Genomic DNA, 17683 nt, shown 5'->3' on the forward strand with positions numbered 1-17683 from the left:
TAATATTACTTAATATCTTTTAAAATGAATTAATATGAAGTGCGGTTTTATCATTTGGAAAGTGCTAAGGGGCCAGAGTTCTGTGTCACCAGAAAGCTGATAAATTTATGTGCTCATGAAGTTCTGTTTGATGGAAGGCAATTAAATACTCTTTTGGTAGCATTTTCAGCGTCCATGGCTCTCAGCCACAGCTGGAGTTCCCTCAAGACCTTACCTGAGCCTGCCTTTTGCTACACTGCAGTCTGCCTGTTACAGCGCTGAAGGTCGAGTTACTGGAAGCTGGCATTCAAAGTACTGCATCATCCACTGGTTGAGACTAATCAGAGCAATTGAAGTGTACTGAAACAGTTATTAAATTTATTTATTTATTATTATAACTATTTATTTTAATAGTTATTTATTAAAATTTTGTGGGCATTCTTTTTGCAGATTTATGACAAGGTTCTTCTTTTTTCTTCTTTGTTTTTAATCTTGTACATGTCATATATATCAAACAGTTTCTTTTTCTTTTTTCAGTAAAGTAATTCAAGAAGGGTGGAGGAGGACCTTCGGATATTCCTTTTACATTTCTTTAAGTGAAAAAAGTAACACTGGGGCCATTATTTTTCAGTATACCATACTAAATTTAAAGCACCAGAAAGCTATTTTTCACACAACAGGGAAAACACATACCAAAACTCTGATGGCATTGGAGTTCTACTTTCAGATTCACACTTAAAACTTTCTAGTGAGAACCTAAGAAAAATGAGGTGTCGAGGAAAAGGTGTACTCTCTTGTGTGAGAGAAGATGCACAAGCAGCTCCAACAAGACCAGGGAACCTCACAGCTGGCAGTGTTACTGCAGGTGCTGACAGGGAGCACACAAAGTGTGCAGAGAAATGGGGTATGTATGGCTGGGAATCTTGTAGTTTGCTATAAGAAACCTGTTCCTTTATCAGAAATGTCTTCAGCTTGTGGCACAATTGCAATCTGAATATCATATAAATATTTATGTTTGCACCCATATGTACCTTTGGCTTCATCCAAAGTATTCTTATGTACAGAAAATTCTTGTTCCTTCCTGTGAGCCATTAGAGCCCCATCTGGTTCTCATGCATACTTAACTCATACTGTGGTTTTGCAATTAACACTCCTTCAGTCTTCAACTTCTTCTCCCGGTCTCCTCCTACAGCTTCTTTTTACCTCAGCTGTGTGGATGCAGGTCCCCTACAAGCCTGCAGAAATCATTCCACTTCCATCTGCAGCCCTCCCCCTTTACAGTCTGTGACAGCCCTATTGTGTTTCTGCTTCTCAAGGTAGACACAGCTGTGGCACATTCGCTGATTCTTCCATCTGTTACAATCTCTTTCTTTGTCCATCTCTGTCACTGCAGAGTCATTTTCCTCCCAGCTTTGCAGGAAGGCTTAGGATGCAGTTTCAAGTTGCAGCAAAACTAATCTAATAATAAGCTGCTGCTGAAAAAGGCAGTCCTGCTTCTCTGTTCCCCCATCTGTGCCCATCTCTCTCGAAATGGGAACTGTTCTGACAAGAACTGCTTTTTTTCTTTTTTTTCCCCAGATGAATTTTCCATACCTGATTTATGATGTAGTGGCACAATATCTCTGTCTGAAGTGAAGGGCGTGATGGGAACCTTCCAGAATGGAAGGCAGGGAGGGTGAGTTTGCTCCTTTTTGTCAATAGCTTGCACACTGATCCTGCTGCAGTGTGAAATGGCTGTCTGGAAGCAAGAAGTAGGGAGATGACAGAAGTCACCAGCTCCTCCTGCCTGGTGGCTTTCAAGGAAGAAAGTACCAAGTGATATGGGAGACCTTGAGAAGACTATAAGAGGGATTGGGAAGAAGAAGCTTAACTTCTTTCACTTCTGCCTATCAAAAAGCATTACAAAATAACTTCAGTATTTCTTTTCTTTTGTGTGTGTGTGTGCATGATTTTAGTAATTTTTCATTTCTGCTTCAAAGAGAAGGAAAAAGGCTGAAAAAGTAGGGTTATTTGAATTCACTTCAGGTTACTGAAATCCCAGCTTAAACAGAGCAAAGGCTGTACAGTTGATTTTCAGAATAGGAGTTGAAATATGTCATAGGAGTGAAATATGGATTTAATTGATGTATAAACAGTTACAATAAGATTCAAAATAAAGGTTATAAATTTTCAGATGTATTTCTATTAGTAGATGATAAATGTACTAATACATAAAAATGTAGTAAATGTACAAGGAAGCTTTTTGTTTTTGAAATACATTTTGCAGTGTACAATTGAAGACTTGGCATACCTTTCTTTGTTCAAGAGTACTGCCTTCAGATTAATCTTAATTAATTCATTACAGGGCCTTTCAAAGGAAAGCCATTACACTTGCTACCAACTTCTGAAATAGAATTGAAGCAATTGTTCCAGTCATGAAAAGCGTGAATGTATCTTGATTGTAAATTAACTGCTGTGTTTAATAGCTCCAGTGTCTGCCTGTGTGCCTCTCCATGGAGGGCTCATGTGCTTTCAGCTCTAATTAAGGAAACTAATTTTAGTTTTGTAGAAGTATAAATTCCCTGAGACAGGACAGTGAGAGGTAGAATTACGATATGCTAGTTATTATGCTCTTTGGAAAATAGAATTGCACAATTAATCTTCTGTCATATGAATTTCATTATGCTCATATGTGAAATGTGTTGTTTACAGTAAGTAATATTTTCTTACATTGAACAGATTTCACAAACTTATGTAAAATAATATTTTATTGTTATTTTCTGATATAAACTCATAAGACATTTGTATGATGTTATATAAATGACAGTATTCTCAGCTATGTCAGTGTGACACGTCGTTCTGCTCAAAGTGTGAAGCATCCGCTATGAAAGTTGTGTGGTTTTTACTGAAAAAGCAGCCAGCTTTGGCATTTATTTCTCAGTTAGTGAACAGGATGCCTTACATTCCTTTAAGACCCAAGCTTAACCAAAACAGTGGATAAGAATCGCTTGGGCGTTACCGCTTTCCTTGGCTGACGTTCTGTAGCACATTGTATAGAAATCCAACTGTATGGGTTTATTTAAGGGACCTACCTTTTCCTTTTATGACACAGTCTCAAAGGATGACATCACTGAGAAAAGGAGAAGCTTTTATAAAGGAAGCAGGATTCCTGAAGGGGAAAAACATACTCATCATTCCAAATTGTTCTAAATGTCAGCAGTTATACCACTGCTATGCTCAACCTTCACTAAGACAATACCGTCTCGCTGCTAATCTGCAGCTCACATTGCTGCATAGTTATTGAAAATATGTGGTGCAGTTGCTATGGGTCCAGAGGAGGCCATGAAGGCTGGAGCATCTCTCCTACAGAAGTTTGTTCAGCCTGGAGAAAAGAAGGCTCCGGGGAGACTTCCCGTACCTTAAAGAGAGCTTATAAGCAGGAGAAGGACTGACTTTTTATGTGATTTGGTAGTAATAGGACTTAAAAGAGGGGAAAATTACAATAGATGTTAGGAAGAAATTCATTACTCAGAGGGTGGTGAGGCCCTGGCACAGCGGCCCAGAGAAGCTGTGGTGCCCCATTCATGGAGGCACTGAAGGCCAGGTTGGAGGGGGTCCTGGGCAGCTGAGCTCCCCAGCAGGGGCAGCCATGCCCAAGCGGGTGGGAAATTGATGATGTTTGAATTCTCCTCCAACCTAAGCCATTCTATGACTCTATAACAAGGACAAAATTAAACAGCAAAGAAGCTGTGTTCTGCTCATTAAAAGATCTCACACATTTTCAAACTCGTTATATCAAACTCATTGTGTTATTCTGAGATGACTTTTAAGGCAAGCTAGTTAATGTGGGGATGGGAATGTTTGGTAGAATTTCTATTTTCTTTAGCAATAAAATCTGTTCAGTGGCATTACACTGTCTTTATTTTAATGGAAATGTTCCAGATGGGAAATGTTCCTTTATTGACATTATGGACCTATGTGACACCAAGTTATAATTCCTATATATATAGTGCAGAGATTTTGTTTGGAAGTCTACCCATCCTAATTCAATTTCTCAGCTTTCAGCATCATAGTAGTAAAATTGCACATTGCTTGTTTAATGGCTAATAGCTATGGATTAAAGATAGAAATAATTGTATGCTTTTATTCTGCTGAGTCTGAGCAAGAAAAACATTGCTTTTTTAAAGCTTCCAGTCACAGGGCACCTACTACTCTCCTACATGCAGACATCATCAGAATTTTAAACTGCTTCTGGTGTAAATCAAATGTAGAAATTTTTACACAAGTTTACATTCTCACAGAAGAAACACTGTCATGTTATGTCAGGTGTCATGTCTGCATTATGACAAAATGGAGAAGTAGAGAAAAATGCAAAGAAAATAAATTCCCTTTGGAATCTTGGCTTTTACGATGAGTTATGCTAATGTTATTTGTTGTTTTCTTTTTTGTTTGTTTTTGTTTTGTTTTGTTGTTGTTTGTGTGTGTGTGTGTGTGTGTGTGTGTCCTTACAGTGAAAACTAAGGAATACAAATGAAGGAAATACGAATCAGTATCCATGCAATATCATTTGCAAACACATCTGAGGTACTGGGGAACAAGGAGTTAGCATATTGAATGCCACTTCTGGTTTAAGACAACACATATGGCACATCATAAGCATGATGCTGAACTCCTCGGTGTCTGATCCCCTTTCTTTTCAGTCTCTGATGTTAGTCAGAGGTGAGTGACCTGAATGCACTTTGGAGCAGTTTGAAGCAGAATGGGTTTTGTCAGCTTTTGTGACAAAATCATCATGGAGATGCTGAAGAACTTGGAGAAGGTCTCCATGGGACACAGTCATATGTAACTAAAACACACAAGCAAGAATATGAGGGCTTGGTTTAAGCATCATATTGATGCTTTAGGTATCTCCAGAGCGGGTGCCGTCATCTCACAACCTGTATCCATTTTCCCTCACTTCCCAAAGCACAGCATTCCTTTCCCTGCAAGGAGGAGTGCTGTTTTCATTTGTCCTTAACCAGATTTCAGCAGTCATTGCAAATTAGGATTATATAAACAGATGTCAATGCTGGCAGTCAGAATATGAATGATATTTATACTGAATGCAGAATAAAATCTCTCCTGGCTTTCTCTGACCAGTATGAGACAGAAACATATGCAAACACAAGATAACCATTTTTCAATGGGACAAGTGAACAGAGAGGTTACATGGTCACCAGAGCTGTAAATTCACTTTTCCTTCAGACATCTGAACTTTGTCCTGGAAGCAATAAATAAATAAATTCTCAGGGTTGCGGCACTCTTTATAAATGCTTCAGTTCTTTGTTATTTTCAGTGTGTCAAAATAAACGCACGGGAGTCCACAGAAATGACCATCTACCATTTGTCTGAGAGCGCGGTGGATGGGCAGGCCAGGCAGGCACGCCACGTGGGGCTGGGCCTGCCCTGAGGCAGCGGCGCAGAGCCAAGGAGCCCTCTAGAGAGTTAACTAATAAGAGGATGTTATTCACAGGACCTTAAGGGTTGGAAGGGACCTCTGAAGACCACAGAGTCCAGCTCCCTGCTAAAGCAGGTTCCCTTAGGTTATGCAGGAAAATATCCAGGTGTGTGTTGAATATCCCCAGAGAAGATGCTCCACAGCTTGTTGCGGCGCTGTGTCACCCTCCCAGTGAAGAAGTACTACCTCATGTTTGTATGCAGCACATTTTCCAGTTCTGCTGTTGCCCTTTGTCCTGTCACTGGGTCCCATCCACTTGACACCCACCCTTTACATATTTTCAAGCATCGATAAGATCCCCTCTCACTTTTTTCTTCCCCAGGCTGAAGAGCCCCAGTATCTACATGGCATTACATATGTAAGCACTTCCGCATGCCCACCGAAGAACACTTCCTCTTGCATGCACAAGCAAAAAAATTACCCTGAAGAGACAGCACAACTGACTCAGTGGGCTCCTGAATACAGCCCGTGTATTTAGTTTTTGAAATGTCTTTCCTGGTGGATGTAGAGGGTGCCTGTGGAAGCACCACAGGGCCTGGCAGGAGGAGTGGGGCTGGTGTTCACCCAGTGACAGCTGGCCAGACACCATGCCAATGTGTTGAGCACCTGCCTGTGCTCGTATTGCTTACAGAACCTGCCAGCTCCTGCTCATTTGTCACCCAAACATAGGTCAGCAGAGGAATACTTCCAGATTTCTATGGACATTAAAGCCAGCTGCAGGAAGAAAGAAGATTCAGCAAGTTCAGCAGCTTAACACATGACCTGCTGACTGAACCTAGTGGGCTTTCCCCCCTTTTGAGGAGAGAAGAGGCCGAAGGGGCTGGCAGCTTTCCTCCCCACTTGACCTTCCAGCCCGTTCCAGGGAGTCCAGATGTTGGCTGGAGGGGCTCAGCTGAAACACTTGGCCCTACAGTCCTGCAGGAGAAGGCAGGTTGTGGCAGAGGGCCTGCAAAGGGACACTGGCCTCCAAGCCTTCGGCATATCACTGCTGGCACGCACTGCATGGGCTGCACACAGCCGTCTGCTGCCCTTGAAAGTCCATGATAATTGTGTGGGTGGACAGAAATAGAAGCACATAAAAAGTTGGCAGGAGTGTCTCTTAGAGAGCTGTGGTGAATGCGCAGGACTGCATTTATAGCTTTTAATCAAAATCCAGTTGTTACCTGAAAGATTGCCTTTATTTACACCTTTTGGGATTGACACAGATTTTGGAACTGAAGTCCATGTCAGTAGTAAATACAATTACCTCCAAGCCTCCTACTTCAAAAAAATTATGAAGAGTGAAATACAAGTTTGTAGAAAAGGAAGTCAAAGCTGTGGAAAATATTTTAATGGTACTGGCTGAGAAAAGTTTTCTTTGAAGAACAGTGAAGGAACTTTCCTCTTAAATAACTGCAGATGCAAATTCATCTAGTTAGCAGTGTGATAGGAAATTACCTGAAATACCAATGTATTTCAGAAGTCAGAGCTATTTCCTTTCAAAGGCATATGCTCAATATTATACTTTCAAATGAGATAAAAAATGCAGCCTCTGGGACTGAATATGAGGCACTCATTCCAGGCCCTGGAAGACTGTCCAGCACCATGAGGTAAAACCAAAGGTCACATCCAAAACCTTTTCATGTTGCCTAAAGCAACATTAAGTGGACTGAAAAAAACTAGCTCTAAGTAGCATTTGGTTGAACTCTCTAGTCTGTCCTCCCCTCTTCCCTTCCTAAAAAGGCAATGGGACTGTGTGACAGATGCCAAGGTTTCCTGCTCAAGTTCTGGTTCTACGGGTAGCTTTTTGGGAGCAGAACATGCTAAGAGCACAATGGAAGCCATGTCAGGGGTTCAATTCACATTATTTGGCACCTGTACCCAGCTTATAAAAGTTAACTAACTTTTTCCCAGGATTACTTTTGATTTTTATTTCTTCTCTCTAATAAAATGCATACAGAGCAATAGGGGAAAAAAAAAAACCTTCTTCTGTAGGAATTCCCTTGTTGCTGAATTACAGATCCATGCTCTTATAAATTATTTTTCCTGTAAGAAATCATAGATTCATGGAATTGTAGAACTGTTTGAGTGGGAAGGGCCATCTAGTTTAACTTCTTCACAATAAACAGGGACACCTACAGCTAGATTACATTGCTTAGAGCCCAATCCAGCCTGACCTTGAATGTCTACAGGGATGGGACACTAACCTCATCTCTGGGCAACCTGTGCCAGTGCCTCACCACCCTGATCATAAAATTCTTGTATCCAGACTGAAATCACTTTCTCCTGTCCTATCACCACAAACCCTCCTAAAAAGTCTGTCTCTTTCTATCTTACAGCTCTCTTGGGTACTGAAAGGCAACTATCAGCCCTCCGCAGAGCCTTCTCTTCTCCAGACTGAACAGCCCCAGCTCTCTCAGCCTGTCCTCATAAGAGAGGTGTTCTATCCCTTGGGTCATTTTTATGCCTCTCTCCTGGACGCGCTCCAACAAGTCCACATCTCTCCTGTACTGAGGACTCCATATCTGGAGGCAGTACTCCAGGAGAGACCTCTCTTGCAGAATTTCTCAGGTTCTGGGAGCTGAGTGGATGGCAATTTGCATCATGATGAGGACTGTTTAAAAGGAAATAGGAGTTTCCCTGAGACACTTTATAAAACACATCAGTTTTCCAGGATTACAGAGCAGTGGTGCTGCAGTAGGGAATTATTAAAACTGAGACTGCATGATTTGAGAGAAGATAAATGCAAAAAAAAGCTTCTGCCTGGTGTTACAAAATCACTGTAATGAAATTTCTTGGGAATGAAGTACAGCCTCTTTTGTCAAGTCTTGTCATGAATCTCACAGACAAGAGAGAGTGGGGAGGAGAAGCTACTAGTAGACAATTATCTGTATAACAACTGCTTGCTATAGCAGTGGGGTGAATCAAATGCACCTTAGCTGCAGGACTTCAGGTTGAGAGAGTGGAAAATCCTGAAGAAAGGAGAAAGAAAAATTTGAGGTGGACCCACAAGGAGAGAAGCAGTGGGCCTAAGATACCCATTTCTGAAGCCAGTCTACAGCAAAAAGATCCTGAGGGACTCAGAAGATGCAGAACAACACATCAGAGTGATGAATGTCTGTGTGTAAAGGAGAACAAGGAGGTAGAAAAGAGTGAAAATAGGTGCTTCCTTCTTTCACTGTGTAAAGCATGAGAAGACAGGCTGTGAATGGGTTTAAAATAGTCCCCCATGGGAGTGTGGGTTTCTCTGTACATGGGTGTCCACAAAATGATAATCTCTGCATTGTGGTGATCTAAACAGCAGCTTTTTCTTATCTGTGAAAGCATATTTTGTCCTATAAAATGCATGATACCATGGTCCCACACTCCACAACATTAACCCTGCCAACCACAAAGCACTTGGCAAAGTTAGAGTTCTAAATAAAGGATGCTTCCACAGGAAAATGCACATTGGGCAGAGAAAGGAAGATTGTTTGGATTTGAGCTTCAAATCCATTTTCCATTTCAGAAATCTGAATGAAAAATGAAAAGAGATTACTATCCCATATTCCTTTCTTGATCTATGGCAGGATGGGATATGTACTCTTAAAAGATAAGAATGAATGACATTCTGTCACCCTTGAATGGTTAGGAATCTCTATGTGTGGTTTTATCCGTTTTTAAGTAAGTAGAAACTTTGGGGGAAAAAACACCTTACATTTTTTAATGAGTCTATGTGACTGACATACTGAAACTGGCTTTATTTTCCCATGGGAAAGGAAAACAGGAACCTTCTTGCTTTAGTTATTATTCCTCAAAATAAAATGTGGCTATATCAAGGGCAGCTTTAGTAGGTGGAAACAAGAACAACTCCCAGGGCAAAAACCTCTAGATAAAAGTTGAGCAGTAAATATTAGTGAGCATACTGCATTGTAAGGTCAGTTTATTTTCTAAGAAAATGCACCACTGGTATGCATGTGATCCACTGAAGTTTAGTAAGTATTAATTCATATATTTATAAATTGTTTTTAATTTATAGCTTATAACCAATTTGAAAAGGTTAATGTATTTCACAGAAGATCACAAATTGTCATCAACGGAGACTGTCTGATAAAAGGTGAGTTTACTGCCAAAATAAAGAAAGGTTACTGACAACAATCAATACAGAATAAGAGAGAAACACTAGCAGACTATACCTCTGGGAATATATATATATATAATACATATATTATATATATATATAATATATGTATGCATATGTATGTGGGAATATCCCCTGCCTTTTTCCTTCTTTCTTTCTTTTTTTTTTTTTTTTTTTTTTTTTTTTTCTTTTGGTACACCTTTTGAATGTTAATGTTCAGCTAAAGATGGTTACAGACAGCCTGCTAGACTACTGCTGTACTCACTGAAGCAGAATCCACAGAAGTGTTGCTGAGGCAGAACTGAAATTGTAGCTTCCCTTTAAAGAACTACAGCATTGTCAGACAATTGCTTCTAACACATGAATATGATTCTCCTTCTAGTTTGCTTTTATTTTTTTGAAAAGAAAATCTAAGCCTTTAGAAGGCAGGTTTTGAAGTTGTGGTTTCATCAATGCCTTTGCAATCCTGATCTTTTGTGCTTAGAAACAGAAGAAATGTACAGAAGAATGGAAACTAACAGTACAACTTGTAACTACCTGTAACTGCTGCAGTGGGAAATGGGTCAGGTTTCCTCTCAACTAGATCAAGGTATTTTTTTCACAGAAATTGATTATCTAATTTTCCTTATTTATTTTAAAAACTTACAACTTTTATATTATATATGCAAGATTAATACCATCTAGATACAATAAATCTACAGAGTAGATCAGGAATATTGACATTTGACTTAAAATTTACAATAATTAAATGAATGTGCACCAATTATGTTGCTGTATGTTATGTGTACCAGTTAAGTTGCTATTTTCTTTTCAGAAAGCATATTAGAATTTATCATTTACTATTCCATGTCATTTTGAGCTGAAAATGATTTTTTTGAGAAGGGAAGTGGGGAGGTGGTGTAAGGATTTGTGACTTAAGGCAAAAAATTTCTTATCTGCCGATTCATATACAATTGAGTCTGTAAGGATTTTAATTGTATTACTACTTTTAAAGGTTTTAGCTTGTTTTATTATTTTATTACAACCATACATTTAAGATACTGTTTTCAGAAAAGATTTCCAACACTGATGACTGAGTACCTGTATGCTCTCTTTCTAAAAGAAGAAGGAATAGAGAGGAAGGAAAAGTGTCTGTCATGTACATATTTGAAACCACTGCACAGGCTCCTGGATGGTGTAAATACTTGGCTGTTTCACGGATTCTTGCTTTCAGATCTTCACAGATTGCATTCATAAAGCTAACAATTACTTCAGCAAACACAGTGAGTAATCCAATCTTTTAGACTAACTTTGGCTTTTTTTCTGCATAAGTCATCCTCACACAGCTTACGGTATGTGTAATCTTTCAAAGGTGAGGTTTCTCTTTCAGCCTTCCATGGTGCATTAAGTAGAAGTGAGGTACATCATAATAAAGATGGTCTAGAAAAAAAAAAGGCTGATTGCTCTCTAGCTTTGCTAAAGTTAACCCTATCAATTTGCTTTAATAATGTAAACAGCTGAAGGGCACACCAAAATTGTCATTTATCATGCAAAGAGCTGTCAACAAGATGATACATACATGTATATGCAAAGAAAGCAATATCAGTTTGATAACAAATATTTAACAAGAAAAGACAAAATATATAAAAAAAGGTAGGTGTTGTTAATATACCCACTTAGGGTGTGCTGTGATTGATTGTTGCAGAGCACAGTTTGAATGTATGCAAGGCAAATTTGAATACAAGGGCAGGGAATATGTAATTTAATATTTAGCCTCATACCTTTCTGTAATCAAGTTTTGTTTACCAACAGCAGGCTTAAAATGTCTGTCACAGCAACTGAGCTGTGAGCACATGAGAGTATCTTTGCTCAAATAGTTTGCGTACAGATGTTTGAGCCTGAAGAGACTTGCCATGTGTTTTGTAGCTAAGGAAGTGAGTAATCAGTGAAACTAGTATGGGTGGTATAGGAAAATCATGCACATGGGCTTGGCACTGTTGTGTGCTTGCTACATTCCATGAGATATTTCATAATGGAAACCCAATTGCTCCACTAACATAGGATACCTAAATTTTGTACATACACTGTGAAGCACCTAGCACAGTCACAACACCATATTCTGTCCTCACACTACTCCAGTAATTCTCAAGTGAATGAAAAAAGGGCATAGAAAATTTCTCAGGGGTTGACATAAAACAGAGAGAAGAATATTCTGTTTAGCCTTGGCCTTGATGCAATCATTACTTAATTTAATCTTTATCACTTAAATTCTGCAAGGTCAAAAGTGTAACTAGGCTAGATGATAATTAAGTAATTAGAATGGTTGCGTGGCCTTGGGTCTAGTTAGCACCACACATTCCCATGACTCAGGAAGGTTTTTTCAATCTGGTCATTTCAAATGCCTATTTTATGTGATATATAGAACAGTAATGTTAATGATCTGCCAAGAAACAGTAATAAACAGTTGTTGCTACTCTATATGGTGTTTTATTTTTAACCTTTTTTTATTTCTTTTTTATTATTTTTTTTTTCATTAAATGCTTTAAATCCAGGTTCACATAGACTATGTATATTGAATTTTAATTTGAATGTCTTTAATAGTTTCTTGAATTATCACTTCCTCATTGCTTTTGGAAGATGAGGGGCCACCAATGCTTATCAGAGTGATTAGCCTGAAGGTCATTTGTGAAGTCTTTGCTGTGTTTTTGAGTATTTGTGCCATTCTGCAACGACGTGAACATGATCTCTGAAAAGTTTATGAATGGGTAGGATAGCGAAATTCAGAAAAAGTGTGGAAGTGAAATTACAGCAAAATGTGAATATGATTTCTTACAGTCTCTTTGTCTGTGACTTCTCACAAACATACAAGATTTTCACAATAACAATGCACACACGTCTGTATTGCCATTTATGTTGCATATGGTAATAAGGGGAAGGGCTGTTTAAACAACAGAGAACAATCCACATTTAATGCTTTATTAGTAAGTATGTTATTCCTATAGGTGCAGCTCTTGAAATCATTCTTTCCATTTGTCCTACCATTTTAAAAGTAAGAATCTTTACAATTTCCCTAAGGAAATTCTTTTATTCTAGAGCAATTTTCAACTACAGTCGACTTTGATACAAATGAGATGCTGAAAGCCCAGAAAGGTGCTTTATTATCTAACTAATTTAGTGTCATTTTAGCTTCAAAAACCATGGTGGCTTACCTAGAAAAAAACTGTTATTTGGTGACATCGACCATGTCCTGTGCTAATAAGTTACCTAGTGGGTTACAGGTAGGCATCTGAAACTGCATGAAGTTTATTAATTCTTAGGATGTACTAAGGACTAATATGCTGACTCAGTGCTTCTAATAGTATGCAATGTCAGTTCCATTTCTTTGTTTCTTTAAAAATTTAGTATCTTAGAATGTAAGCCCCACCTCAGGAAGATGCATAATTGAACTACATAATGGATGTGCGCACACTGGCAAGGAGAAATAATAAGAACCTGATATCAATAGAGTGATGTGCAGCTGTGTACTTATTAAACAATGGATTAGTCACATCTGCTAGGAATCCATTATAGAAAGTAATTGAATAGCATGCCTGTGCTTAAAAAAAAAAAAAAAAAAAAGCAGGGTTAGTTATTTAAATGAAGGATAATCTGTTTGTTCTATCATTTTTATATTTATCTAAGATATGAGAAAAAGGTCTGCACCTAGACGAATCCATCAACTCATTTTTAAACAACCTTGAGACTTTTCCATAGCATGACTTGCCTCATTTCTCAGTGACCAGAACAAACTAAAAACATAGAAAACATAGAATCATTAATACTGGGAAAAACCACTATGAACATCTAGTGCAACTGCAGACCCATCACCACCATGTCCCTCAGTGACACGGTTCTTGAACAGCCGCAGGGATGGTGACTCCAACACATCCCTGGGCAGCCTGTGCCAGTGCATCACCACTCTTTCTGAGAAGAAATTTTTTGTTATGTCCAACCTGAACATCACCTGGTGCAACTTCAGTCCTATTGCTATTAAATAGGAAATGAGGCTGAACCCCACCTCACCACAACTTCCTTTCTCGGAGCTGTAGAAAGTGATAAGGTCTCCCCTGAGCCTCCTCTTCTGCAGACTGAACAATCCCAGTTCCCTCAACCTCTTCCAATAAGACTTGTTCTCCAGACCCCTCACAGCTTCATTGCCCTTCTCTGGACACACTCCAGGGCCTCATTGCCTTCCTTGTAATGAACACAGTACTTGAGGTGCTGCCTCACCAGTATCGAGTACAGTGGGACTCGATCTCTAGTCATGCTGACTATACTGTTTCTGATACAAGCCAGGATGCCATTGGCCTTCTTGGAAAGTTCTCTCATGTCAGCCTTCAATCAAGCCACAGAGATGGGATGGAGTTCAGGAGGCTGGAAGATTCTCGTGAGGACTGCGGTCATTGTTATACAAGAAAATACAGCTTAATATTATGTTGCCATTTCTGGGTGGTCCCTAGACAGTGAACATTTTCAACATGAAGGAGTAACTCATGCCTGGCTCCAGTGAAGCTCTGCTGACACAATAGGCATTGGCTGGCAGGGAATGAGAAATCAGGCCCAGGATCTCCTGTGCAATGTTTGCCAGCTACGGCAGACAGGAATAGGAATGTGGCAGACCACACTGTTGTGGCCAAAGTGCCAAGGTGCATCCAGGCCAGACTAATTATCTCTGCCTATAAAAAAACTCTATGTCATTAGCTAGTTACATTCTGCTTTCAAGTACCTGTGTACTTGTATCACTAGGGACAGTTAAATGCTATTTTGGTGCACAGAAAACGGACAACAATCTCACTTACATTTTAGTTTGCAGTAGAAGTGGTCCAAACAGAGCAAAGGATGTGGTTATGCCAGGTGCCATGCCATTCTGTAGAGACAAACCACCTGCCCCCTGAAACATTGCAATCACACAGTGTAATGATTGCACTCAGAAAATTGTCTCTGCTGCCCAAAGCCTAGAAAATATGTTCCTTTCAGCTTTGCAATGCAGTCTTGCTATTTTGTTGCATAGAATCTATAGCATAAAGATTAGCATTCAGAGTGTGAAAAGCTCTTAAGTGTAAAATTATTGGACATTCTGCCCATTCCTGTATTCAGTGAATAGCTTTAATGGTATGAAAACAACTATCTGGCTCTTCTCTGTATAATCAAGAAGAAGTGCCTACTCAGAACCTAAAGAAAATATCGAACTGCATATGCTTGTTGCTGAGTCATTGATTGCATATATCTTTCTGAAGTCAAGTTTCTTCAAAAACTGGAAAGATACTGTTTGCTGAGACTTACGTGCATTCTAAGCTTGACCCTGTTTAAACCTGCTTATCAAAAGCTGGACTTTCCTCACAGTTGCAGATTCTCCATCTTCTTCATTTTCTCCCATAGTTACCTACAGCATTCAGATAACAATTAGAAAAATACTAGGAAAGCATTTCTTAGAACCCTTGGATATGTGAGAGCAAACCTGGGATACTGGATTTTGAGACTGCAGTCTGAGAGAAGAGTATATAATATGTGTACAGTTGACAGCATATTCTTAACAACATTAAAGTCCATGATGTAATATGTGTGCTGTAGAGTTTCCTGAAGCCAAATTAGAATCATAGAATCACAAAACCACAGAATCATAGAACCATAGAACCATAGAATGGTTTGCATTGGAAAGATTCAGATCCCATCCAGCCCCAACATTTCCACATTTTTTTTGTCAGCTGATATCTGAAACACACTTTCAAAAGACTGGATGTTTCAATTTTGGATGTTCCTATCCTTTCTATCATCACAGAATCATAGAAACACTCGGGTTGGAAAAGACTTTAAAGATTCATCGAGTCCAACCACAACCTAACCATACTACCCTAACTCTAACAACCCTCTGCTAAATCATGTCCCTAAGCACCACATCCAAAAGTTTTTTAAACACATCCAGGGATGGTGACTCAACCACCTCCCTGGGGACCCTATTCCAATGCTTAACAACTCCTTCTGTAAATAAATTTTTTCTGGTATCCAACTTAAACTTACCCTAGCACATAAGGTGCTTGTTCATTCACTTCCTCACAACTGATGGTGAGCAAAGAACTCCTTGTTTCCTCAGATCATCAGTTGAAGCTGAATTGAATTGAAACAGGGAATAATAGCCATGCACTGCCAGTATTTGTGTTGCTTTAATAATTCCTCCATTTTATTTGAGGCGTACTTTTTAGAATAATTCCAGCAATATGACAGTATGACTGACCCAAGACCAGTGGCAAAGCAGATCTAACTGTGCAGAAGTTCCATTATGTGCATACTATCCACAGTGTTGTGTTCGTCTGTTCCTATTTCTTCCTCTTACAATTGGCATGACAAGATCAGCTCCCCCTTTAGCCTTCCTTGTTCCTTTTCCTGAAGATACACCTCAGGTAATATTGGCGGTATCACAGGTCATACCTGCTGACATCCAGCTGTTCCTCCTTCCCACAGGATGCAGAACCCAGAATTGAGAGCCTAGCAGACACCCAGGCAGATGGTGATGGCTGCTCAAGTGCCAGTCTGGTGGTGGTGCAGCATGTGCCCTGCTGTCCAGAAACAAATTCATTCAGAAGTCTTGGCAGTCCTTCTGGTGCCAATGGGCAGATGACATAAATACCATGTGCTTGCTAACAACATTTCTAAACCTTACTGTGGTTTTAAGTAAGAAGAGGAAACATTTGCCTTTAAGCTCAATTATCAATTGACTTATTTTAGGGTGTTTTCCTAAATATTTTCCTCTCATTTCAAACATGAACAGTTTATGCACTTTCCTCCTAAATGATGCAATGTTACAATACAATGAATGGTCACTGGTCACTGCCTTCCATCTTGGAGAGACATGTATTCGACTGTCTTGTATCAGATCCTGAATCATCCCACCTCAAAACATTTTGGGTCACTGTGTTTAAAGCCATAAATACACTTGTCTTTCAAGCCCCCACTTAGGGTTCTATCACCTGTAGTTCATCTGTCCTGCAACAGCGCACGCAGTTTGCTTCCCACTTGCTGTTTCTGTAGGTAAGCCAATGGAGCTGCGTGATCAAAACCTTCCTTTATCCTTTGCAAGAAGAAGTGTTCTGCCCTAGTCTGAGTGACAAGGTAAAGCAGAGAGACTACTGCTAGTTCAGGTTCTGGTGACATTTAGCACCAATGGCTGGACTCTGCACTACCAACAAAGCAAAATGAGATTCCTGTAGGTCTCGCATACATGACACAGAGAGGCAAGAAAACTGTTCTCTAATTCTTTTCGTCTAATTATTCTTCACTAGGAGAAAGTTGCATTGAAGTAAACAAACAAAAGGGCTATTCACATTTAACATTGCTTCTCCCCTTGCCCCACAGATAACAAAGTGCATCTAAATGGCTTCTACTATGGCCTTAGCAAACTAACGATGAAAAGGAGGAGACTGTGGGATTATTCGTTTCATCTTCCCTGGATGATGAACGGAGAGATATTCACTGCCACTTTGGTGCCATCTGGGAATGTGACACCAGATTCTAGCATGACCCTGGAACAGAAAACAACCTTTGCCTTTGTGATTTTGTTATTTATTTTCTTGGGAATCCTCATCATTCGTTGCTTCCGCATTCTCCTTGACCCCTACCAGAGTATGCCAACCTCAACCTGGGCTGATGGACTTGATGGGCTGGAGAAAGGCCAGTTTGATTATGCTCTTGCTTAGAGACTGAGAATTATGGAGGGTTATTTAGCACAGCAATAATGAAATACAATTTCTGGAATGTCTGTTTGTTTTGCTTTTGTGTTTCATTATATCAAATGTTAGGAATTACAATATACAAACGTGCACAAAAATTGATTTATTCTTTTTTAAATTAAATCTCAAAGCAAGTTAACTTTGTGAAAGCAGATTAGTGAATCTCCTCGTAGGAAAAAGAGGGGTGTTGCATTAGCAGAATGTTACTTCAGAACACATTGGAACAATATGTAATATATGTGATCTCATATAACTGAAGCAAGTGTTTTATCATTATGTATTATCATTAACAAAATGCTGTGGTCTAAGGTGTCTTACGAATGCTGTAAAAATGTGATTTTATGATCTATATATAGTAAATAAACTTTACTTTCCATGCTCTGAGGA

At 39.3% G+C, this 17683-nt stretch overlaps 1 protein-coding gene across 1 annotated transcript; it reads left to right on the top strand.

The window, feature by feature from the left end:
- Positions 1-16972: 16972 nt before the first annotated feature.
- On the top strand, positions 16973-17263 carry CTXN3 (cortexin 3; the record flags this gene model as incomplete). The annotated part of the gene is made up of 1 exon (XM_079548032.1): positions 16973-17263. The coding sequence occupies one exon, from the start codon at positions 16973-16975 to the stop codon at positions 17261-17263; it is 291 nt and encodes a 96-aa protein (XP_079404158.1).
- Between the last annotated feature and the right edge of the window lie 420 nt (positions 17264-17683).

This window comes from Tetrao urogallus, assembly GCF_951394365.1.
Source record: "Tetrao urogallus genome assembly, chromosome: Z".
NCBI classification, from domain to species: Eukaryota; Metazoa; Chordata; class Aves; order Galliformes; family Phasianidae; genus Tetrao; species Tetrao urogallus.